This window comes from Pan paniscus, chromosome 11 (assembly GCF_029289425.2).
Source record: "Pan paniscus chromosome 11, NHGRI_mPanPan1-v2.0_pri, whole genome shotgun sequence".
Taxonomy (NCBI): Eukaryota; Metazoa; Chordata; class Mammalia; order Primates; family Hominidae; genus Pan; species Pan paniscus.
The window spans coordinates 40,328,017-40,352,928 of NC_073260.2; the positions used below are offsets into that span (position 1 = coordinate 40,328,017).

Here is a 24,912-nt window from a genome sequence, read left to right on the forward strand (position 1 = left end):
CTTGAACTTCTGGCCTCAAGTGATCTGCCCACCTCAGGCCTTCCAAAGTGCTGGGATTACAGGCATGAGCCACCGCACCCAGCCCCAGGAAATTTTAAATGTAAACTACAGGTGAAGGACCAAAAATCTAGAAATCATGTATAATTAATTTACGCAAAAAGATCATAAAACAAGCTGAAATTACAAAATGAAAACATCTAGACTGTTAAGTGCTGCTCTGAATCCCCACTCATTAAAAGACTGTGATTGCTTTAAAAGATAGGAGCATTATACAAGGAAGAAGAAATTCACTCTGAGAACAAAGTAGAGACAATCTGAAGATGTTGTTGTGGGCTTTGTCAGAGTTTGCTTTTATCTATCCTTTTAGGTATAACAGACCTCAGAGGAAGTCCACCCTGGAACCACCTTCTTAAACAACACATACCCAGGAGGCAGGATCTTGGTTACTCTTATAAGTCTGTAACAATGGACAAGTCACTTCTTGCCTCTAAACGGAATGAGCTGCATTAGACAATTTCTATGATCCCTTCCAGTTCTAAAATCACAGAGTATGAAGAGTTTTTCTTGTAGTATCTAGGAAAAAAATTTTATACAACTTACCAGTAGTTGGAAGTTCTATTTTATTGCAATGGTCCTGATTGCAGCAATATGTTGTAGTCACAGACCCAGTTTTTGAAGAGGGTGCACATACAAACGGCCTATCTCGAGGAATTAAGTCAATTTCAGCTATACACATGCTGTTGTGTATAACTTTGTCTGTGGTCTCTGTGACAGAGACAAAGCAGAGCCCATCTGTCACACAAGTAAAATTGTCTTTTGTACAGAGGTGGCAGAAACACTGTAACGCTGGAAAAAGAGAAAGATTCTTAGAAAAAATCTCAAAGTTAACAGTTTGAAATGATCCAATATTCACTCTAATAATACATTCTTGATCCTATTATCACACAATTTCTATGCACTGTTTGTTGCTCTTAGAAGCAAAAAACAACTATTTGTTGCTCTTAGAAGTTTCAAATTATATTAAGAACCACATACACGTGGAAGCCCAAGGAAATGTAGCAACATTTGGACCCAGGTTTTTTCCTGAAGTTTTTTGCTTCCAAGTATAGAAAAATTTTGTTATGTTCAATTTCATCAAAGCAAGGCAAGCATTTGCCTTCCCATTAGAAACAAAGTACATTTAAATTTGTAATGGTTATACTTTTTTTTTTTTTTTTACACCAGGCCCAAACTAAACATTCACATACTCCTCCTTTGAGAAGCAATGTGTGAAAACACTACCACCCATTAAGTGTAGGCTAATGCCATTTCAGTGGCTTTCTGGATAATGGAGTAACGGAAACAGATTTGTACTGAGCCAGACACTCTCTATTCCCCTTGGTGCAAACCCTAAAAAAGACATGTATATTCTGGCCAGGACTGGGGCATTCTCTTAGGGAAGCCAAGCAGACTACACCCGTAACAATACATACATGCTCCAACCACATAGGCAACCTAACTACAGAAATGACTGGCAGCAAAATACTAGCTTCATGCCCACTTGTATCTACTTGATCTTTATGGCTCAACCCCAGGAGTGACCTCTTTAGGGAAGCCTTCTAATTATCACCAACACCTTCTCATACACACAGATACACCTTCAACCATGCTCTCTGATGAAGTTAAGTGCTCTCCAAAACACACACTGCTTACCAAAATTGCTAGTTTTGTTTTTCTTTCTCCTATGAAACTGTAAACTCCTTGAGGCCAGATGCCTGTATTAGTCATTTCTGTCAATCTGCCATCTAACACCATGCCTCATGCACAGCAGCACTCAAAAAATACTTGTTGAATCACAATGATAGAATGTGTGCATAATTTCACCATGGTCGCATGAAATTGCAAAGCACAGACATGTTCTTAAATCCAAACATTCCAATTACTTGTTGGCAAAGGAATAAAAAGGAGTCTAGGTACACGGAATGGCCATCTATGACGTGAGCAGCAAGGTCCACTCTACCTAGAAAAGGAGTGGCTAGGCAGACAGGGGCAGGATAGACAGAGCTAACTCCCTGAAGAGCTAACTTGCTGTACAAGAAAGGGTTAACTCAGCAGGACTGAGTTGCTCAAACCCTGCATATTCCCAAGAAAGACTTGTCTTCAAAACTGGCCTTGGCTGGCTCCTGGTAGATGAGCTCTGAACCTTTGGAATATTCTCTCTGATAAGAATATTTCTGTATGCCTGAGGCCTTGGGTCACATGGTACCAATTTTGTCAGACAGCTTATTCTAACAATGTGATTTACAGTGAACACCTATTACTGCTGGGGGGCTGGGTAGGAGAAGTCTGAGGGGCTGAAGCCTGTCATGCAGGTGCTGCAAGCCTAAGTGACTGACCAACAGTAAAAACCCTGGACACCAAGGCTCAAGCGAACTTCCCTGGTTGACAACTTCGTGCACGCTGTCATACATTGTTGTTGAGAGAATTAAGGCCATCTATGCTATGCCACTGGAATGGGACACCTGGAAACCTGGGTCTGATTTCTCCTAGACTTCACCCCGGGTGCCTTTTGCTTTTGCTGATGTTAACTGTATGGTTTTGCTGTAATACACTATAACCATGACTGTAACAGCTTTTCTGAGTCCTGTGAGTCCTTCTAGCAAACCAAGTCTGAGGATGGCCCTGCAGACTCCCAACTCACTTGCTCAACTCAAATTCAGGAATGTCAGGTTCTCCCTCAAGTAGCTGTTTCTTGGTTGCTGGCTTAATTCACATACTTGTCTATTATCTTTACAGACCAGTAAAGTTTTACCTTAATCATTATTAAAAACGCTTTCTTTATTCATAGACAGGTCAGCTATTTGCTTCCTAAGTATGAAAGAAACTCAAGGAAATGACAAGAAAGAGACACAATCGTAATAAAGACTGCTAAAAGAGACAGTAATTATTCATGACAAGGTTCTCGTGATGGCTGTCTGGGTATGATTTCCTAAGGAGGAATTCTGAACCAGGAATTCATGGACTGGCTTCAGAGGTACATGAATCCTATAAAACTATAAGCCAAATGTTATATGTATTTACATTTTCAAGGAAAAGCTTTCAAAGTCAATCACAATGGAGTCTGTGACCCACAAAGCATTAAAACTACCACCGAAGGACATTGTCATAATTCTCTCCTAAATCCTCTTTACTCATGATTAGTCATTCAACTCATGTTTTCTAAGCATTACTTTTATCAGTTACTCTACCAAAAGCTTAGTACACAAAGATTAATAACTAATGGTCACAGCACTTGAAGAGCTCCAATGACAAGTGAAGGAGAACACTGTAATACAATGTGGTAACCGCTATACATAAAAAATATTGCCCTGAATACTCTCCCAGTTCTCAGATCACCATGGCTCCCCTATGCTGATGAGATAAGGGCTAAACACCTAGCCTAACAAGACTTTTAGTTTGGGGTTCCAATTTACTTCTCACATGGCAAATGCTATCTAGGGCCACACACCACTCACCATTATAATAATAATGTCTTTCATGACCTTGGTCTTTACATATACCATCTCTCTGTCTAGTTTAAACCTATCTTCTTATCTGACTCATCCTTTAAGACCCTATTTCAACAGGATCTTTGCCATTATGTGCTCTAAACCTCGCCCTTACCTTCACAATAATTGGTATCTCCTTTCAATATGTTCCATAGTGCTCTTTGCATACCTTTAGAACAGCACAAATCAATCTATTTATAGCTTGCTGTTAAAGGGCCTTTCATTGCCTTAGGAAGGGCCAAGCTTGTTTTGTTTTTCACATCTCTGAATCCTGGCTCCTTAGATAGTGACCAGAAAAATATTTGCTAAAACAATGTCTCCCAAATATGCTGGGAGAAAAAAAGGATGTATAAGTTGGGTACAAGGTTTGAGAACATATTTTCACTTCAAAGATAATCTAAAAACAAGGATAAACATTCAAGATCATGAGTAGCCACTGTCTCAACACTGGCACTAGGCTTTCACTGCTGCTTCTTCAGCTGTGTGAAGATCCCCTTCAGGCCAAATGTCCTTGTGGCACACTACACACAGCATAAGTTTCATGGTCATTGTAAAAGAAAGAGTAAAAAATAAAGGGAATTTGAATCGACCATATGGCAATACAGGCATGGCATGCATATTCAAAAGCCAATAGCCTAACAGCCAATACCATATATGTACTTTATTATATGCAAGTGCTATATGGGTCCTACATGTGTAGTACAATTTGCAAACATTTGTTAGCAGTAAATATAATTGTAGGTATGCAATGTTTTTCCATTCTCATTTCCAGCAATAACTGGTTTAGAAAATCATTTAATGAAGATTTCAATAATGTCAAGATATTAACCTTATCTTCCAATGAACAAAATGGATGACATCTCAGTAAAACTTATAAGCCTGTATTTGAGGAATGCTTGCTGTCAAGTGTTTTGGTTAGGTATGATGTCTCATCCTGAACTTACCAACAAGGCCTTGAAGTCATTAATGCCCTCCTGCATAACATTACTGATGAGAAGAGGCACTACTCACAGCTTTTATTATCACTGAAGTTAAAATACAGAAACACATTTAAAATGGAATTAGACCTAAAGCTATTTTTTTCTACTGCAAAACCTAAACATCATCTGTCACATGGAATAATTGTATTCATTTGAATTTTGTTTTTTTTGTAGTTGTCTTTGTATTTAATTTGCAGATTTGGTTTATAGTGGTGTATGAGCCAAGAACATAAGGGTTTTATATCTAGTTTCATGTCTACAGAATTTAAGTAACATTATGAAAAATACACTCTGTACTTCTCCTTTCAAAGAGGTCATTACATTACGGTAAATTTGAAAAAGTCAGTACTAAAGGGTTTTTCTTAACTACTCTTTCAATCAGAAGAGGTCACTAGACAAATAAAAACATCAAGATAACACAAAGCTTAACTAGGTAAAGATTTCTCTCTTCAGGGAATTAAAAAATTTCATTTCACCACTTGAAGTCAGTCTTGATTGACTACAAGACTGCTGTTATGTGATACGGCAAGATCGTTTAGGGAAAAACTAAAACGAACTTAATTTTTTCCATGAACATGAGTTTTAATTGCCATTTTTAAAAAAAATTCAAATTTATTTTATTAATAGATAGATTTGGCCCCTGGATACTGCCCCCCCCCAACCTTTTATTCAACTAGGTTTTAAATTTTTAAACGCATATACATGGCAAAATTTCAATCTAAAAAACGTAAACGAAGACACCTCCTTCCGCCAGCCCAAAGCCCAAGTTCTCCTCACTCTGCAACACATCACCTTGACTCTTTCATTTAATTCTGCAATTATTCACTAAGCATCTCTATATGCCAGGTACAGTGTGGGCTATGAGGTGCAGAGATGAGTAAGACAAGGTATTTGCACTTGAGTAGTTCACTAGGGTGGAAGGGAAAGGCATTAAACAGATAATTAAAATCCTGAGTCCTGAGAAGAATGATCAAAGTGTTTCTACTCTGCTGTGGTAGAAGAGATTATCAAGAAAAGCTTCACCAGCATTCAAGTCAGAACTTGGAGAATATGTACAATTTGTTAGATAGATAAGGGTGAGAAAGCTTTCCTGACTGGGTTTTCTTTCTCAGTGGCAGGATTTCATCCTTAGTGGCTGGCATACCAAGTAAGATGATCAAATTTAAATTGTTCAAGATGCTAACTACGATGTTTTATTTCATCAGGAAAATAAACATAATACCTCTCTGACCTATTTCATCATCTGAGCTAATCAAATGAGATACTGTACTTTATTAACACATTTGGAAACGAACATAAACGATTATATAAACACACAGAATTATCCCATATGATAAATGGCATTGTGCCAATGTGGTTTTTATTCGTAGGCCACCAAAGGTAAACTTCTTCCCAAAAGTAGTGACAAAATTCCACTGTAGAATCCCAGACTAACAGAACCACATGAAACTTTGAATATCATCTAGGCAATTCAGTTCTGTCATTTTATTAATGTAGAAACCAAAACTTAAGAAAAGCAAAACAATTTTAAAAATTTTAAAAAGAAAACCAAAAAACCAAAATGATTTATACAAATATTCTACCCAGATTACAGGCGGATGTGAATCCTCACTATATTATCACCAGCCCACGAGTGAAACCTATGCAACTATTTGCTATACCACTATCCCCATGCTAAGTAACCCTAAACTTTAAAGACTCCCAGGTGGACCTGATTTGGTTTAGACTCCTACAGTTTTGACTCTTCTGCTTGATAGCAAAAATAAGAACCAAATCCCCTGTTTAGGACCTTTCTACTACACTGTCCAACTTTGTTTCCATGGCCCAGTCTTTAACAGTGGGCATAGCTTTCTTAATTTTGAGATGCACATTTCTCTAAGCTTTACATTTCTAAAATCTGAATACAATTTACAATCAAAGTAAAAAGAAAACTCCAGCCTCCAGACTGAAAGGTTAAGACATGATGGGTTGTTGTAACCTATGTATGTGCAAACTTGGCTATACATAGAAAAGATTACAAGTTGAGTATCCCTCATGCAAAATGCTCAGGACCAGAAGTGTTTTGGATTTGGGATTTTTTTCAGATTTTGGAATATTTGCATATACATAATGAGACATCTTGGGAATGGGACCCAAGTCTAAGTATAAAATTCATTCATGTTTCATATACGCTTTATATATATAGTCTGAAGGTAATTTAATATAATATTTGAAATAATTTTGAGCATGAAACAAAGGTCATGTTAAGTACTTATGTGCAGAATTTTCCACTTGTGGCATCATGTTGGTGTGCTCAAAAGGTTCTGAATTTCAGATTGGGATGTTTGACTTGTATTCACTTCACCATCACTGTAATTATTTGTCTTGATAGCTCCCTTGCAACTATAACTTAGGTTAAACAAGGATTTCAGTGTGATTCAGCACTAAAAGGAAAAGCTACAGTGTACACAGAAAATTATATCAGAACCATGCCAGGAAATACAATTACTAGTAGTGAAATTTCCAAATATTGCAGAATAAATCAGAATTTTCAAAGTTTGCCGATGTTAGCATGGTGACAGTTAGTACCAAAGGATGTGACATGAGGAAAAAGAGACAACAGGACCCTTGGGGTTATTATTCATGGTATTATAGTATCGGGGTAACAACTCTCGGGGTAACATATCCCAAGTTGAGATCTTGGCTCTTGGTCCCAATATAAAGGATTTCCTTGGTTGCCTCATTTCAGTACGTCTCGAGGTCACATATGGAAGCCTATTAATTCTATCTAATGCCAGGGCTACCCAGGGTTAATTCACAAGCCCATATGTCTTGCTAGAAAAGCTGAGAGGTAAACAGTTGTGTATAGTATTAATATATAGAACAGATATTTCTATCACCCTTGTTAAAGAAATAAAAATTAGCACCGAAACCTTGTCTTCCCAGGCTTAGTGTGTCATCATCTACACAACCTACCTGTAGTCTTTTTATGCATACGCTTGAATACTCTTTCCTTTTTCAACCCTTGTTACTGGCCCTCTCCAGCCTTCTATCACCCATCTTCCTCCAGTTCAGAGCTCAACTGAAATCTCTCTTTGAAATTCACCAGCAATGCCCTTCTGGTCAAATTCAATATTCTTTTCAAAACGTTTCAGGATATGAGACAGAGTACCACCCTTTCTTTATTAGTTTTTATATGACACTAAACTTCCCAAACTTACTTTGCACTTGGCCCTTTGGTACATCTCAGATGTACATCTCCAAGCCTCTTGGCCTTTTACCTGTGCTCCAAGCTTGTATTTTAACTACATCCAGGAAACACTCTGCTTGGCTTACTTATCTATGCAAAGTCAAGCAGAGTGTTTAAAATCCAGTTTTTTCATCACTCTGACTTTGCTGGTGATGACCCTTATTTTCCTCACCCTACCCACTACAGCACAACTATACTTTTCTTCGCAGTGAGAGTATTTCCAAATATTACAAACATGTACCAACAGGCAAGTAAAAGACCTAACATGCACAATGTCCTTTATGCAGTTTGCTTCACTACAGCTGAAAGCAGATCACATCACTGCTGGCAAAGGTGAAGGCAAAAGTTGGAAGTTATTTAAAAAAAACTTTCAGGGACTAATGTCAGCCCCTTTTATCATCCAACCTATTCTTCTACCCCAGTTCTTCTGAGTAATCTGCCTTACCCCTTTTCTCCATTCTCAACACATGCCCCCTTCTCAAGGAGATGTGTCCTCTTTTCTCCCTCATCCAGCTTTGGAGTAAAGCATACTATATAGATTCTCCTTTTCTTTTTATTAAATATGTTGCTTATCTCTGTATACATGGCTAAAACCCTGACCTCCAATTCCCTCCAGCCTACTATCCTAGGTTTTGTTCCTCAAAATACTCAGTTCTTCTCAATTCAACCCTCCTGGGGCTACCCTGCAGCAGTAATATCAAAGTAAGCTTGTCAAAATAGAGAACACCATATAATGTACATAAAATTTTCCTCTAGTCCAGATAATATTTCACCCCTGAATTTAGGGCATCAGAATAAACACCTGATTTTTTTCCAGATAAATTCCATTTACTTCTGCCACTTTTAAAGAATTTAAGATGCATTGTTTATCATTTAACCCACATCACATCTTAAAAGAACAGGGCACTCCCAAATTCACAAGCTCTTGTTTTTCCACATTATCTTCATTTTCCAGTCTCCTAGTTTCTATGGAATTAGCCAATATAATGTTAACTGATATCAGAGAAAACACTAAGAATAGGCTGCCCAAATGGCAAGATGGGATTTAACAGGGTAACTAATACAAAGGCTTTCACTTAGATTCGAAATAAATCACACAAGTACAGCATAAAGATCTGGTTAGCAGATCTGAGGAGTTTAACAACACATTTTAGAAGAGTCAGAGCCTTTAAAAAGTATCTTTTAATCCATCAATTCTACTACTTACAGTTGTCTGAGGAAACAATAGGTGAGAGCAAAAATCTAAACTTGCAGATGTTCATTACAGTATTTTATGATTGAAAACAACCTATGTGAATGACAATACAATGACAGAATGAATCCTTATACAATCATAAATGAAAGACTATATAGCCATTAAAACTGGTATTTTAGAAGCATGTTTAAGGACAAGGGAATGGTCCTACTACTAAAGGGCAGGAAGTAAAGCTGTATAGTGTGATTACAATTACAGTCCTGTCAAGTGACCTTGTTTTTGTTCCACTTCAATGAGTTGAGGGGATATTTTAATATACAGAGCAGATGTGTACACTTTGCCTTACCCCAGGCCCTGAAAAGAAATGGAGAAACTTCTATGTCTAAAGGTGAGTGCTAAAACAATAACCAAATTTCTTATTTCCTCTCAATCTAAGTATGCTTTTACACAGTTTCTTATTAGATTTTAATTTGACTAGTGGGTAGGTATTATAAGGATATGGTAGTTAAGTTGATGGAACTCAGAGACAGAAAAACTTAAGTTAAAATCCTATCTTTGCCAGTCAGGCACTGAGTAATCCTGAGGAAGTCACTTAACTTATTTGAACCTAAATTTCTTCAACTTACTTCCTAAATTTATAACATACTAACAAACAGTACCAATCTCAGAAGGTTTGAGGGTTAATGAAATAACATACATAGAATACTTAGCACAGTGCCCAGCACATAATAAAATGTTCAAAAATTAGTTTATGCACTTTTTCAACAAGTATTTCTTTGGAGCTCCTATTACGTGCCAGTCTCTGGTCTAGATGCTAGACAGAGAATCAGGGCTAATGTTGAGACAGCTCTGGTAGGCAATACTGACACAGAACACAATATAAACCATATGCATATACAACAGTGAATGTTCATGGTACCTATCAGCTCTTTCTCCTTCATAAATATTCATACAGTTTTTCAACAATATGACTGAACAGACCTGGCTCAAGAACTTCACTACAGTAGCATTAGGCACACACAGAAAGTATATTTTCAGTTCCAACCCAAATTAACAGTGTAGGGACACACCCAGTGTGTATATGTAATATCCCTAATAAATAAGTTAATATCTAATTAGCCATAAAATGTTCATGCTGGAAGGAATGTGAACAGAAATATCAGATCCCAGCTCCTTTAGAGATGAAGAAACAGAAATGTCCTAACAGTTACATCAACATAATCTAGATTTATTCCAAAAGTACACAAAGAAAAAAAGGATTACTTGATAATCTACAGTGATTTCCACCCCTACTCCCCACAACCCCTCACGTAGGACAAAAGCGAAAATTTCAACCTTTCCCTTTGGAAAGCACGAGTGGCTGTAGGAGAGACTGGCTTGGTTGCACAGATAATAAGGTGTAATAATGAACGTAAATGAAAGTGGCTGATCATCCTGGGCTAGGGGAATGACATACAAAACAGAACTGTGGTAGAGAAGGAACTGTGGTAAGAGAAGGAAGTGGTAACCACTCCCAGCTGCCATTGACTCGGGGCAGAGGAGAGCAATACCTGGGCCAGCAAACAGCGAAAGATCTGTTGGAGCCACAGTTGAAGAAATGAACTGATGGTCCTGGGCAGTTAGTAATTTTAGAAGCAGAAAGCAAGGCCTGAACACCTTTTCTCAGAACACAACAGTGAATGTAACCAGTGTAGGAAGAAAGAAAAAACCTTTAGGAGGATAGAGATAATTAGGATGAGATTCCTGCCCTCAGATTCACAATGCAGAGAACACACCACTGATAAATGATGATGCAAAGTGCACAGATCAGAGGACAGAAAAGGGAGATTTCTCTGAAATATGACATCTAAACTAAGACTTAAGGAAAGCTAGTGAAGAAAGGAAAGTCATTTTAGGTAGAGGATATACAAAAACATTGTACAAAAGATGCCAAAATAAATTTTGAGCCAGGTGTGGTGGCACGCACCTGTAGTCCCAGCTATTTGGGAGGCTGGGGCACAAGGATCACTTGAGCCCCAGGAGTTTGAGGCTGCAGTGAGCCATGATCAGGCCACAGCACTCCATCCTGGGCAACAGAGTGAGATCCTGTCTCAAAAAAAAAAAAAAAAGAAAGAAAACAGTAAGGGAGTTTGGCAGTTTAGGTGATGTAAACAAAAACAAAAAAACTGATAAAATTCAACAGCTATTCATGATATTTAAAAATCTCAGTAAACTGCAGAATTTAAAAAAAATTCTGAAATAATCAGATTAAATAAAAGGCATAAAAGCAGGCATTACATTTAATGTTGCATGACTGTCATTTTCCCTTGAAATCACAAATAAGAAAGAGATATCCATCACTACTTCTCAACATTGTATTAGAGGTCTGAGTGTAGTAAGTCAGAAATAAACAAAAGGAAGATAGACTGGAAAGACACAGAACTATCATTAGTTGCAGAGGACAGCTATGTACATGGAAAATCCAAAAGTGACCTACAGATCAACTATTAGAATCAATTAGTAAATCTAGCAAGGTCACTAATATAAGGTTACTCACTATACCAAAAAAAATTAAATTAAAAAATCATTCTTAAACCAGTAATAAATAGAAAACGTTTTTTAAAAATCTAAAAACTAGGAATAAACCTAACAAAAGACAGGTAAAGACCTCTGCAGAGAAAGCTTAAAAAATATTACTCATTGATAGAAATTACAAAGGAGATAAAATAAAATTTTAAAATGTATTTATAAATGGAGAAGAGTGACAAGTTCCTAACTGGAAGATTCAATACTGTAAAGAGGTCAATATTCCATAAAGTGATCTGTAGATTCAATAAAATCAAATCAGAATCCCCACAGGGTTTTTTTATTCAGTGGGAACTGACAAGTTGATTCTGAAATTTATATGGAAAAACAACATCGCAAGAATAACCAAAGCAATCTTTGAAAGACTTAACACTACTCGATATCAAGACTCCTAACATCATAATAATTAAGACAGTATGGTAATGGCACAAGGACAAATGGGCAAACAGAACAGAGATTACAGAGAAACAGACCCTCACATATACAACCTCTTGATTTATGATGAAGGTGATTGTACACTGGGGGAAAAAAGGTTTTACCAATAAATGGTTCTGAGTCAACCAGATACCCGTATTTTAAAAATAATAAAAATCTCATACCATAATAAATAACCAACTCCAGATGGACTATACATCTCAATGTGAGAGGTAAAACCAATCTTTTAAATGAAAACACAGGAAAACATTTTTAAAACATTTGGGTCAGAAAAAGTAAGCAAACAGGATTCTAACTTAAAGCAAAAAATTGAAGGCCGGGCACGGTGGCTCACGCTGTAATTCCAATACTTTGGGAGGCCAAGGCAGGCAGATCACCTGAGGTCAGGAATTCGAGACCAGCCTGGCCAACACGGTGAAACCCCATCTCTACTAAAAATACAAAAAAAAAAAAAAATAGCCAGGCGTGGTGGCGGATGCCTGTAATCCCAGCTACACGGGAGGCTGAGACAGGAGAATCGCTTGAACCCAGGAGGCAGAGATTGCAGTGAGCCAAGATCGCGCCACTGCACTCCAGCCTGGGTGACAACAGTGAGACTCCGTCTCATCTGAAACGTTCATCTCCCTTGTCAAACAAAATACCAAAGCAAAGCAGTTAAATTGTGGTTGCAGTCTCCTAGAAGAACACAGCTGAATTGAACCAAGCAAGGACAGAAAAGTCCACCAAAATGAAGGAGCTTTTGTATTATTTCTATATTTGCATTTTTATAATATTTTTAATCATTAAATTTTGGACTCCCTTGGAGCCTAAAGATAAAAGCATCTAGTGTTGACTGAACTCCTTTCAGGGAAACATTTGCCCTTTGAGACTAAACTATGTGTATATGAAAACTTAGGCTTGAGATGTACTGTAACCAAGCTAATAAAGTTTTCAGACCTCAAAATCTACATGCCGAGACTTGGCATTAGGAATATGGGTTTCCAATTGCTGGTAGCATTGATACAGTAGCATCTTGGCTACTGAAGAAAGTGGGGGGTTGGTTATTAAAAGATAAGGATCTATCAGGCTCAGAGGCATAAGGGTCTTGATGTTATTTATACCTTGGATAACTGATGATACAACACCGAAGACTATCTTGCAGAATTATGAAATCTATATGTAAGTCAATAATCACTAGGCTCTAGATAATAGTTTAGAATGGTTCACAGGTGATTATACTCATTTCTTCCACAAGATTTTCCTTTTTCCCAGTTACAGAGACTAAGCTAAATCAGATGGAAGCACCCAATTGCTTAGGGCAACTACGCTATTTCCTCAGGGACACACCATCTGTTTGCAATACACAGCTAATTCTGAGCCTGTTGGTCCTTGCAGAGTTTTCCCTTAAGACTTCTGCCTGATGCCTAAAATCCCTTAAAACTCCTCCCTCCTTTCCCTTCTCCCATGGTAAGGCAAGAGCAGGCTGGATCTGACAAAACTTAAATGATAGATGAGATCTAGATAAAATACTTATGTGGCCTTTTTTTTTTTTTTAAGAATAAAGTGAAGAAACAATTATGATCATGGGGAGAAAGAATGTGAGAGCAGAAAGGCTCAAGTTTATACATGCATCGAAATAAGAGGGAAGAAAACAAAAGGACAATGCACCATGGAAAGAAGGAAAGCAAAATAATGGAAAGGGAGAAAAAAGGAGCATCTCTTCCTAGGAAAGTAATCTACAATGCTGTGTTAATCTGCCAACGCTTTGGTGGGACTGGCAATCAGAAATTGTCTTTCCTCACTGACAAACATGACCAGACTCTGGCCCCTGATTTGTAATTTTTTTCCCAAATGTAAAATGAGACAAAATAACTAAAACTACTTTAACTTGTTTATTTTGATAAAATAATTATATATAATTATTGTTGAAGGAAATCTACAATACACAATCTTGGGTGTTTTTATTTAAATCTATCACACATTGAATAACAAAATTAAAATGTCAGTTTTTCAACTAGAGAAAGTACTCAAATCAACAACCACGTGCTGAACAAAGAGACCCAATTAGAGCACATTATAGTTTGATTTGGAAATGAATACATCAAGCAAAAAATAAAAAACCCATACATATATCGTGTGCATGCATACAAATGAAAGGGCAGTTGCTGCTTTTCTATCTCTGTATGTCTTTTCAAGTTTAACTCTATCCTCCATGTTCAGTGCTCCCAAATATCTACATTAGTCCTAGTTTCTCGCAGAAAAAGCCATTCGTTTTTGCCTTTTCCCTGGGGACCTATTTGTAATTCAATGCATATTTAAGAATCTTATAATGTAGAAATGTAACAGGATGCCTGAACAAGGTGTCCTAGAACTATAAATATACACTATTATGTAATCAGTGAGGTTTACACCTAGGAAATCTAGATGGAATGGTTTTCCTGAAGCAAATGAACAAAAATAAGGAGGTTCAGTCTTGGTGGTGAGAACAAGGAAACACTGGAACAGACCTGAAGTAGTACAGCAACTGCAGAAAGAAGGAAAAGTGAATCCTTACAAATCATGAGTAATAAACCTGAATTGTTCACTTTATTTTTCAATGGCCCATGTACAAAGACTTCTATAAAAGCTTCTGCTCAAGAACAGAGAGAAGCTTGTTTTTCCCAATGAAATCAGAATGCTTCTAACCACAGAATGCCCTCATGCTAATGTACGTGCCTATCTTTTCCATGAATACTGGGATTACTGTCAGACCAGTACAGTAGGGCCACACTCTCAGATAAGTGTGGTCTCTCCTAAAGTAATCATTCCCAACGTCCATTACTCAGAAATGAAGCAGTTCTTCAAACAAGAAACCCAAGCAAAGACACTCTGGATCTTACTGACTTGGACCTGTTTGAAGGTAAATGTCTGGCTCTGCCTTTGGTAGCAGTACTCTGATGAAGTGTATCAAATGGAGACACACCAAAAGATAAGGGCATGAGAAAAATGTCTTTGTAAGCCAGACTAAATAGTTTCATGTTGCTCTCTATTCATTATCCTCTAGCTTTTAGCAAAGCTTGATTTAAATGTCCTAGCCTTACATCAGCTGTTCCATTGGCATTAGGGAAAGACTAATGTGTTCATACTTGGATCAGAGACTTAAACTGGAGAAAGATGGAGGCAGCAACACTAAATTGAACCCTCAATACGTGTTAAAGGGGAAGCCTCAGAACAAGAATCAGATTATTGCCAGATCCAGCAATAACCCCTTACCACTTGGAGATTCTCCCTGTATTACAATCTTGGCATTTGGGGCTCCACTTTATTAAGGAAGGTGGCAGTCTCCTCATGAATTCTCGATAGGCAATGAGATCTATGCAAATTATCAGTCTTCCTTACTTGCCTCGGTTACCAGAAAACTCAGAGCTAAGTACTGTGTTCAACTTCTAAAGCTTTCCTCAGCTAAACTTACGGATAATTGTTCTCTTTTTCTTTCCCTTTTTGACTTACTGATTCTTATCTTTTGTGGTCAGTAGATTTGGTCTTACTGAATTTGCTATTATTTCAAGCTTCCAAAATCCTTTTTTGGAAAATGACCAAAATAAAAGCCAATCAATGGATAAACTAACTTTTCTCATATAATACAGGAGCAACAAGATACTGCTCATCTTGAAGCCATGAATCCTAGGGATATTTAGACTATATTTGGCTAAAACCAGTAAGCAAGGAAGCTTGGATTATGCCCAAAAGTACAGAATTTTAGAGGAGAAACAGAGCTTAGAGATAAACAAGTCCGACCTCCTACCTAATGTAAGAAATTCCTTCTACAATTTCTCAGACAGAAGGTTATCTAGCCTCTGCCTGAATAGTTCCAGTGTGACAGGGAACATACTACCTTACAATGTTCCATTTTGACAGCTATGGTAGAGAGTCATTCCTTACATTGAGCTGAATTCTGCCTTTCAGTCTACCAATTAATTCTAGTTCTTCATTACACAGACGTATTTCTTCTTTCAGAAGACATTCTTTCACTTATTTAAATATATAATAATTCCCCTTTATTGAACACCTACTGGTGTCAGGCTATGTACTAAGTGTAAATACTACTGTACACTATCTTCACAACGATCAGGTAAATTAGGAACTATCCTCTTTTGAAAAGTGAGTCACAGATACACTGATTAGACTCTAATTACAGCCAGATATGTTGGTGCTTATATACTACTCCTATAAACAAAGATTTCATTAAATTTCTGACAACCAAGTCACATGAATTTAATCTGCCTTCCAAACTGAAAGAAAAACTTAAGTTAGATCAATCCAAATAGAAAAAGAGAGATGGTCTAGGGATACAACTGCACCAGTGTTTGGTTCATTGAGAAAAACAACAGGAAAAGCATTTAAAAGGATAGCCATCAGGGAGCTCCAGGAGATAGTAAAGCTGACACCTGTAACATCAGCAACCATGACCTGAGGCCTAGGCCGCAAGCAGGAAACTTCCTCTCTTTTATCTCAGCCAAGAACCACACTCCCAAAAGATCAAACGCATTACTGCAGAGAAAGCAGCACCGTCTGAAGGTTAATTTCAATACAACCAGAAGATCACAAGTAATTCTGAATATATACCTCTTTACTAAGAGAGGTGGGGGAAAAATAGAAAGCATGAACCTGCAAAACAGGAAAGAACCATATCCCAGCAAACGGACCAGGACTCCAGATACAAGCTAGGACTTCAGGGTCTAAATAAAAACTCCATTTAAGGTAGCGTTTTAGGACACTAGAATCCTCCTACCCCCAAAAGAGAAGGACAGAGAGAGAGAGAGAATATGAGGTGAATGCTAGATGCTAGTAGCCATTTCTTTGCTTAAGGTGCTCTCCCATTTCCAACTAGGTTCCATTTTTTTTTTAATCTTTGCTGACTACTGAGCAATTTTATTTGGCTACCTTCACCTCAAACTCAACATGCTTAAACCAGAATTCGTCTCCCCTTAATCCTCGTGCCAAATTACTCATTAAGTTAAAGGCATTATCCAGCCTAAAAAAGCTTGGAGTCATTCTTTTTTCTTTCATGGAGTCACTCTGAATTTCTGTACTCCACCTCTTTACAGCTAAGACCTACTGCCACTCAACAAATATTTACTGAGTGCCTAGGATGCACCAGGCACTTTCCATACACTTGAGATACATTAGTGAACAAAACGAAGACATCCACTTTCACAAAGCTTAGAATGATAGGAAGGAGACAATAAACAGTAAATAAGTACATATGATAAGTAAATAAATACAGTATGTTAGAAGGTATTGTTACAGAGAAGGAAAGCACTGTAGGATGATGACAATATTTTAAAAGGTGGCAGGATAAGCCTCACTGAGAAAAAGGTGTCATCTGAGCAAAGACTTGCAGGAGGTGAGGGAGGAAGCCATGCAGGTGAGGGAAGAGCACACAAGCAAGGGAACAGCCACACACAGGCCCTACTACTAATTCCTCTGATTTCTTTGTTTCAAATGTCATACAGTCACCATTTCACCCCATTCTCAATGCCATCAAACCAACTGGGTAGCCACCCTGATCCATTCCCTCTGCGGCACAATTAGACATTCTTTTTCCACATTAAAACCACTCACCTGATTTTCAAGGCCCATAATTCTCTGAGCCCACCCTTTACACCATGAACTTCCATTTCTCCTCTTAGAAATCCTGAAACTTAGAATGCTCTTTCTCCACACATGCCATCCTCTCCAGCCAAGAAGTGCCTCCTTTCCACCACACATCCACTCAAAGCCCTATCCTCCTGCAAGGCAGAGAGATCAAGTCCTACCTCCTCTGTAAAGCAGTCCCTGTGGTTGCTAGTACTGGGTCTGTAGTCATATTTCCTCAGCATCAATTTTTTCAAAAGCAAGACTGCCTCTTACTTTTCCTATATTTCTCATCATGTTGATCACTACTAAATATTTGCTAAGAATATATGAGCTCTTTCCTCTGTAAACTGAAGCTGTTTGTCAATTTAAACACTTTTATTAGCTTTCATAAACTGCTGAAATAGAATGATTAAAGAATGGTTTGTTGCTGTTTTTTTGTTTGTTTGTTTGTTTTTGTTGAGATGGAGTTTCACTCGGTCGCCCGGGCTGGAGTGCAGTGGCGCAATCTCGGCTCACTGCAAACTCCACCTCCTGAGTTCAAGTGATTCTCCTGCCTCAGCCTCCCAAGCAGCTGGGATTACAGGTGCCTGCCACTACGTCCAGCTAATTTTTTGTTATTTTTAGTAGAGACAGGGTTTCATCATGTTGACCAGGCTGGTCTCGAACTCCTGACCTCGTGATTCGCCCACTTCGGCCTCCCAAAGTGCTGGGATTACAGGTGTGAGCTACCGTGCCCAGCCCAAGAATGGTTTTTTATACTCAAAAAAAAAAAAAAAAAAAAAAAAAAAAGCATGGGTGCAGGATATGCCAAAATGTTAATAATGGCTGGTGATGGCTTTTTTCCTTTCTCTAATACAAATTTTCAGTCCTGTGCTTATGTAACTTTTAGAAGAAAAGAATTTGCTATGAATATATGTATAAATCAATACAAATAGTAAGTGATCAACTATCACTGGACTCGTCAGGGAGATTCAAATTACCTAAAAATATAATGTTAAAGAAAGACTGTTAGTATCTGAATGGCCTGCAGTTGCAAAGAAATAGTAAAACTGTAATCAAGGCAATCTGAAGCAAATTCTCATGGTTTGCAAAAAAGGGAAAGGAAACTTTCCTGCTGAAGTGGCTCTAACAATGTATTTACTCTATATGAAAGCAGCATGGACGTACGTGACCCCATCATAAGTAGAGGAGCATTTGTATAGGAAAAGAGTACATACCCTGGAGTGCTTAACTGCAGGCTCCACCTTTCATTAACAGCATAACTTCAGTTTCCTGGTCTATAAAATGGAAACAAAGAGGGTCTTCTTTCATAGATATGAACTAGGTTCCAATCTGAGCAAAATTGTGTCAATTCTGCCTGCCCAGGCAGATGGGGTTTATGGTAATACAAAATCATTTGAGTCTCAGTGGCTCAACTACTGTTAGTCTACATCTGTGCCATTCAAAGCAGTGTCTTTCTTTTATATATATATTTACGATTAGACGATGAAAAAATACTAACACCTTTGGATAATGTTTAGAGTTGAAAAGAATCTTGGGGTAGAGCCGATGTTATCAAAACCTACAGTTATCTTCTGAGCACTGGTCACCTGTATCTGGGAACAAATGGGCTTAAGAGTTTGGAAATTAAGCAGCAAATAAGTAAGAAGTTTTGGTACTCTATACAACTACCATTCAAGGTTGGTTATGAGAATTAAATGATGCCGTATTAGCCATGGTCAAAGAAAAAAAAAGCAGAGAGAATTAAACGAGACAAGACAGATAGAATATGTAGCATATTCTTGCAACCCTTCAAGAAATTTCAAAGCAACCTGTGTGTATACTTTGCAAGTCAATTTTTTTTTAAAGTTAGATTAGAAATCGTTCTTTGAGGGAGCAGCTTTATAAAAGACTTGATCTGATCTATAAAATTGGACCATAAAACCAACTGGACTTAGTCCACTAGTATTTAAGAAAGTGATGTCTGAGATGAATAATTACAAGTCTACCAACCAATTTTCTTCATGATGAAGAAGGGTAGCCATAAGAAACTTACCTGGAAAGCAAACAAAACACATAAAATTGGATCTAATTCAGAGTGGTAAACAATTTTAATGTTTATGGAGACTGCCTGGATTTGACATTGAGAAAATTCAGCTAAGAATGGCATTAAATATAATCCTAAGTATTGGAGTTAGGCTGGGTCAAAACTGACCATAAATTTTGAGAAGACTCCAAAACTTTTCCTCAAGCTAGTTCTATGGGACAAAGCATAAAAAAATCCCTGAGAAATATGCCAGCATCTGCCCTCAATTCCAGAAGCAGGAAGCAAAGATGTGACCCAATCACATGATATCAAACCACAGTCCATCTGTTCAGAGAACTCTGTGTTACGTAAGCCATGACCAAGGAAGAACTGCAAAAGGCAAGAGGTGTGTCGACATTTGCAAGGGGCTCTGTGGTTTGAAGAGACACGTTCTCACATCAGAAGGGCCATCCATAGGATAATGGCATTTTCAAAATTCCATTTATTACACATGAACTTATTTGGTGCAATAAAATGACACTACAAGAATGGTGTTGAGTCCCTGTAACTGCTCAACTAAGGCCTAGAACCTTTTGACAGGGGTCTTCCCTACATGAGCGGCCCTCCTCACAGGAACAAGATTTATCTTCCTCTTGATTATTTTTATGTCAATTCCTCTCTTAATTTCAACAACAAAGCGGATCATCTAATATTCTAAACCAAAGCCTTCTAATTACACCCCAATTCAATTAACTGTACTTACTCAAGACCATCTTCCAAACTACTATAGGCCTACTTTTCTCAATCAATAAGTATATACCAGGTCCTTTTATCAGCAATTAAAAAAAAAATTGACCTTTGCCTTGAGAACTTTAAGGCTTTAATCATTCCCCCTCCCTTCCACCTTTAGAATTCACTTTTCATAAATTCTGTGAAGTTCAAGGCCTACTTCACTTAAGGAAGTCACTCATCCCTTCGTGGATGCCAACCACCTATCCCAACCCTGTCCCACTCCCACCTCCAAGTCCTTCACATTTTAAAGCACCATATAGGGCACAAGATATGGAATCAGAAAATCAAAGTTCCTGTCTCTGTTCTGCCCCTGTGCCACCCTAAGAAATTCACCTGAGTCGTTTTTTCATCTGTAAATTGAAGTGATAATATACTTAGGACTTCCACCATTTGAATGCCTAGTCCTACTGGGCATCCCATAATGTTATTCTCCCTCACTCATTCCACTTTGATTACTTTTATGTTTTGTTTCCAGCTATGTACTATAGCTTTTAGGATTGGGGAAAAAATGATAGAGGTTAATACATCCAAATTCCACAGTATAGAATAAGGAACCTAACTCTGAAGAGTAACTTGCCAGTCACTCAGTAAAAGCCTTGTTTCCTCCCTTGGAGTAGGCCCCAGGACAGTTGGGGACACAACTTCAAAAGAACTTTCACACTCATCAAATCCCCCTCTGAATTCTACCCACCCTTCAAAGTCAGTGTAGGTCCTAAAGTGTCCAAGAAGCCTCCCCCAATCATTCCAGCTTACACTAATCATTTCCCTTTTTGAATACTAATGCCTCCCTATAGAAATGATATTAAAAATATTTAACAACTGGCACTACAAGGGTACCAACCAATCAGAAAGGATGTTTAACCAAAACACACATGGCCCAGTGGGAACTGCTTATTGAACATCAGTCCTGCTCATTAGCAACAACACAGAATAGCAACCTCAAACTCAAATACCACTTTCTCATGTGATCTTCACAATCTCATGAATTAGGCAAAAGTAGGTATTGCCCCTATTTTCTGCATAACTGCTGGTGAAGGTAGGACAAATAACCAATTGCTTTCAACATGCCATACAACTTTTCCTGATTATTTATACGGAATTACAAGTTAATATTGCATAAACTGGACTTACATAAAACAGTATAAATATTAAAGGAATGCTCAAATAGAAATCAACAAGCATTTATGTGGAATAGAATATAAAACACAGTGCTAAGTTCTGAGGCCACAAAAGAAAGAAATGGCATGAATCTTGTCCTCTGGGTACCTATAACACATTCAAGTAGAGTTAAGTAGCAGCACAGGCAGTAGAAATGGACAACACAAACTGTTAAGTGTTGCAGAGTTCTGGAAGACAAAGAATTCAAGAACTAAACCAGCACAGGAAGTCAGGGCTGAGAACTTCTCGCACTCCCAAAAAAGGGGCAAAACTAAATGTGTAGTGAAAAGGCTGAACAGTCAGGAGTCAGTGAGAAAGAGAAATTGCTCGAAGGTCTGCAGTAATGAGAAATGAGATCCCTGGTAGGATACTCAGAGATGGCCCCAATCATAAGCTGCTAAGTGTTGTTCTAAGTGCTGAATACAAATGGGAAATCTTATAAACCTTCATGGGGAAGGCTGAGGAAGATTAGTTTGGCAGTAGCCATAGAAAAGCCTAGATGAGAGAAACATGGGAAAGCAACTAGATTTGGAGGATAACAGGCAGGATTAAGCTGAAGGCTGCATACCAAGAAAGGAGGAGACATTCAAGAGGCATTCATAGAAGAGTTGGATTGGGGGCATGTTTTCAAAGAAAAAAAGTTATGAAATGGCAGAAAGGAAGCAAATAGCATTCTCAGATGGGATATACATATAGACATAGTGGTACTAAACCGTGCACTAGGGATAAGGAATCAATTTCCCTAGAGAAACCTATGTTGGAGAGAGAAGTTGGGCAGAGAACATTAAAACATACTCAGAACATAAAAAGGTGCAAGTCTTTAAAAGGGAAGCCAAGTTACAGAGGAAATAAAAAGCATTTGACCTTTTTCAGAATGTTTTTTAAGGGTGGACTGAGGCATCATCATAACCAACAGGGGAGGCAGACAAGCTGAGGCAGTCTGGGCTTAGAGTAATAAGCACCTGGACAGCTTTGTATTTTGTGCATACCATGGAGACTGTAAACTCCTCCAGGACATGGACTGAGCAATGTTCTGTGTCTTCAACTAAGTCCACTACTGTTACTTGAATACATGAACGCTTCTTGTGCTACTTCTGGTGGAAAAGAGTGCACTGTGTTATTCAAGTTAATAGTGGTGTGGAAATGTTACCTGTGTTTCATGCCTAACTATATTGATTCTCCCAAATGTCCACACAGTTATCTTGCCTTCCTCCCTAGGCCAATGTCAAAAATCCATTGTTTCCTCTAATGCAGGCCCACGTGAAGGGACTCAAGAATGTGCTAAGAGTCGGAATGAAGTCTATCTGATACTCAAATCATGAGGACAGAATCCAAAGTGAATAATAAAGACCAATTGCTCATCAGACGACTGAAGAAGAAAAATGGGCTACGCCAGACAGTATGATGTATACATATTTATATATATATATGACATACAGGTTTGGGAATTGAGATCTGAGTGAAAATCCTAGCTTTAGCACTTAAGTTATTGGGTACTTAACGTGTCTGTACCCCACTTTGCACATCTGTAAAGTGGGGCAAATGCCACTACTCCCTGGGAGTTTACTTGTGGTGATTAAATAATGTACTTATACAATAGTGTACTTTATGCATTTACATCGTAGTAATGCACAATACAGACGGTAGCTATTAGGACTAATTATAATCGTCATCGTCAGTCTTGATTTTTTAAAAAAAATTCAACATCTTTTGTCCAGTTTCAGAAACAGAAATGTACTTTCACTGCATTTTAGTTGCTAACACTGAGGCTGTGTATTTTAGCTTCTAGTGTCTCAGTTCAGCTGCTAACGAAGTTTTTCACTCATCCCTTTGTGGATGCCAACCACCTACCCCAACCTGATTTACTATTTTGAAAAATCCAGCGAACAGTCTTCCTTGAAAACCAGCTATACAGATGTCTGATTCAAACTATTAACTGTCACTCAAGAAAAGGAACAACGTGAGTGATGTTCCTTCGAGGAAATAAAAAGCGTTTAATCAATTCACAGTCGTTCCCAAAATTTCCAAAACCCGCAGAATGAGCAAACGTTCAAGTTTCCACTACGAAAACAATCCGTAGCCGTCTGGTTACTGGACTCACTTCAACACTCCCCAGACGCACGAAAGAAGAAACATTCCGCGCATCTCCGCGCTTCCTTCTTCTCACACAAAGCCCCCCTGGCTGGAGGAGCAGCCCCTTCCAGCAGGGTCGGCTCGGGTCGAGCCGGGCGGGAGTCAGGGCGGCCTGCGGACCCAGGGGTCTCACCACACGTCGCCCCCGACTCCCACTGGACGAAGCCCTAGAGGCTCGGAGCTCACACCCCGCCCGGGAGCCGCTTTCCACCCCAACCTCAAACCCCGCCCCGGGTTCGGCAGCCTCTGGCACGGACCCTCTTGGGGCGGGGGTCCCCAGAACAAGGTCACGCCGTGCCCAGGGGGCGGCGGCGGGCAGCCACGGCTCTGCCAGTCCCCGCCGGCCTCGCACTCTCCGCCCCTGGCCCTCGCCCACTCACACCCCAGAGGGCAGCCCCGGACCTCAGACGACTCCGCCCGACTCCACCTCCCCGGGGAGTCCCGAGCGGGGCGGCCTCGGGCAGCCGGACACGTCCGCCCGCGCCCGGACACACGCCCCTGCCCCGCCTCCGCTCCCCGCTTGCGGTTCGCCCGGCAGCCGCCGAGCTGCGCGGCGCCACGAGAGCCCGGCCCGGGCCCCGGCGCCGCCACCTGCGCCCCCGGCCCCGCGCCATGTTTGAGAAAGAGCAGGAGCGAGCCAGAGGCCGGGTCCGGCCCGCGCGCCCCGCAGTCGCCCGCCCGCCCCGCAGTCGCCCGCCCGCCGCGCCGCCGCTCACCCGTCGCCCCCGGGAGCAGTGCCGCCGCCGCCGCCGCCGCCGCCGCCAGCACGAGGAGGAGCAGCCGGGGACGCGGAGCAGCGGCCGCCGCCTCCATGGTCCCGCCGCCACCGCCTGTGGCCCGGCCTGGCCCGGCCGCTGCCTCACCCCAGCAAACCTCGCCTCGCCCCACCTCCCTAGCCGCCGCGGCGGCCTCGCTCCGGCCCTTTGTAACTGCTCGGGGGACGCGCGTCCATTGGCTGCCGGGCTCCCGCCGGCCCCGCCTCCCCGCCGCCGCGAGCGGCTAAGCGGGACCCAGCCGGGAGCCCCGCCTGCGGGCCCGCCAGGCAGCCAATCCGCAGCCGCGAGCGCCGGTTTCTGGCCACGCCTCACGCTCCCCGGGGGCTGGGCCGCCAGACCCCAGCCCCGGCCCGACCGGCTCCCGGCTCCGAGAGGCCGCGTGGGGGCGGGGTCTGCCAGCCCCAGCACCACTCAGCCGCTAGCCCCGGAGGGCCGGGTAGAGCGATGGGTGTGTCTGAGTCTCTTTCGGAAAAAGGCTGTGGCCGTTCGACGCTCTTTTCTTCTAACCTCCTCTGGGCG

At 40.0% G+C, this 24,912-nt stretch overlaps 1 protein-coding gene across 3 annotated transcripts in view; it reads right to left on the reverse strand.

Moving 5' to 3' along the window:
* The window catches only part of TGFBR1 (transforming growth factor beta receptor 1), a 48,517-nt gene extending 23,972 nt beyond the window's left edge, over window positions 1–24,545 (reverse strand). For 2 of the 3 annotated variants that reach the window (XM_055117817.3, XM_034967875.4), the window contains exons 1-2: window positions 24,334–24,545; window positions 601–846 (exon numbers count right to left, since the gene is read on the reverse strand). In XM_055117817.3, coding sequence (XP_054973792.1) covers window positions 601–846; window positions 24,334–24,430 — 343 coding nt within the window. In that variant the 5' untranslated portion in view covers window positions 24,431–24,545. The remainder of the gene's footprint in view (window positions 1–600; window positions 847–24,333) is intronic. The other variant, XM_034967876.4, reaches the window with a different exon arrangement.
* Between the last annotated feature and the right edge of the window lie 367 nt (window positions 24,546–24,912).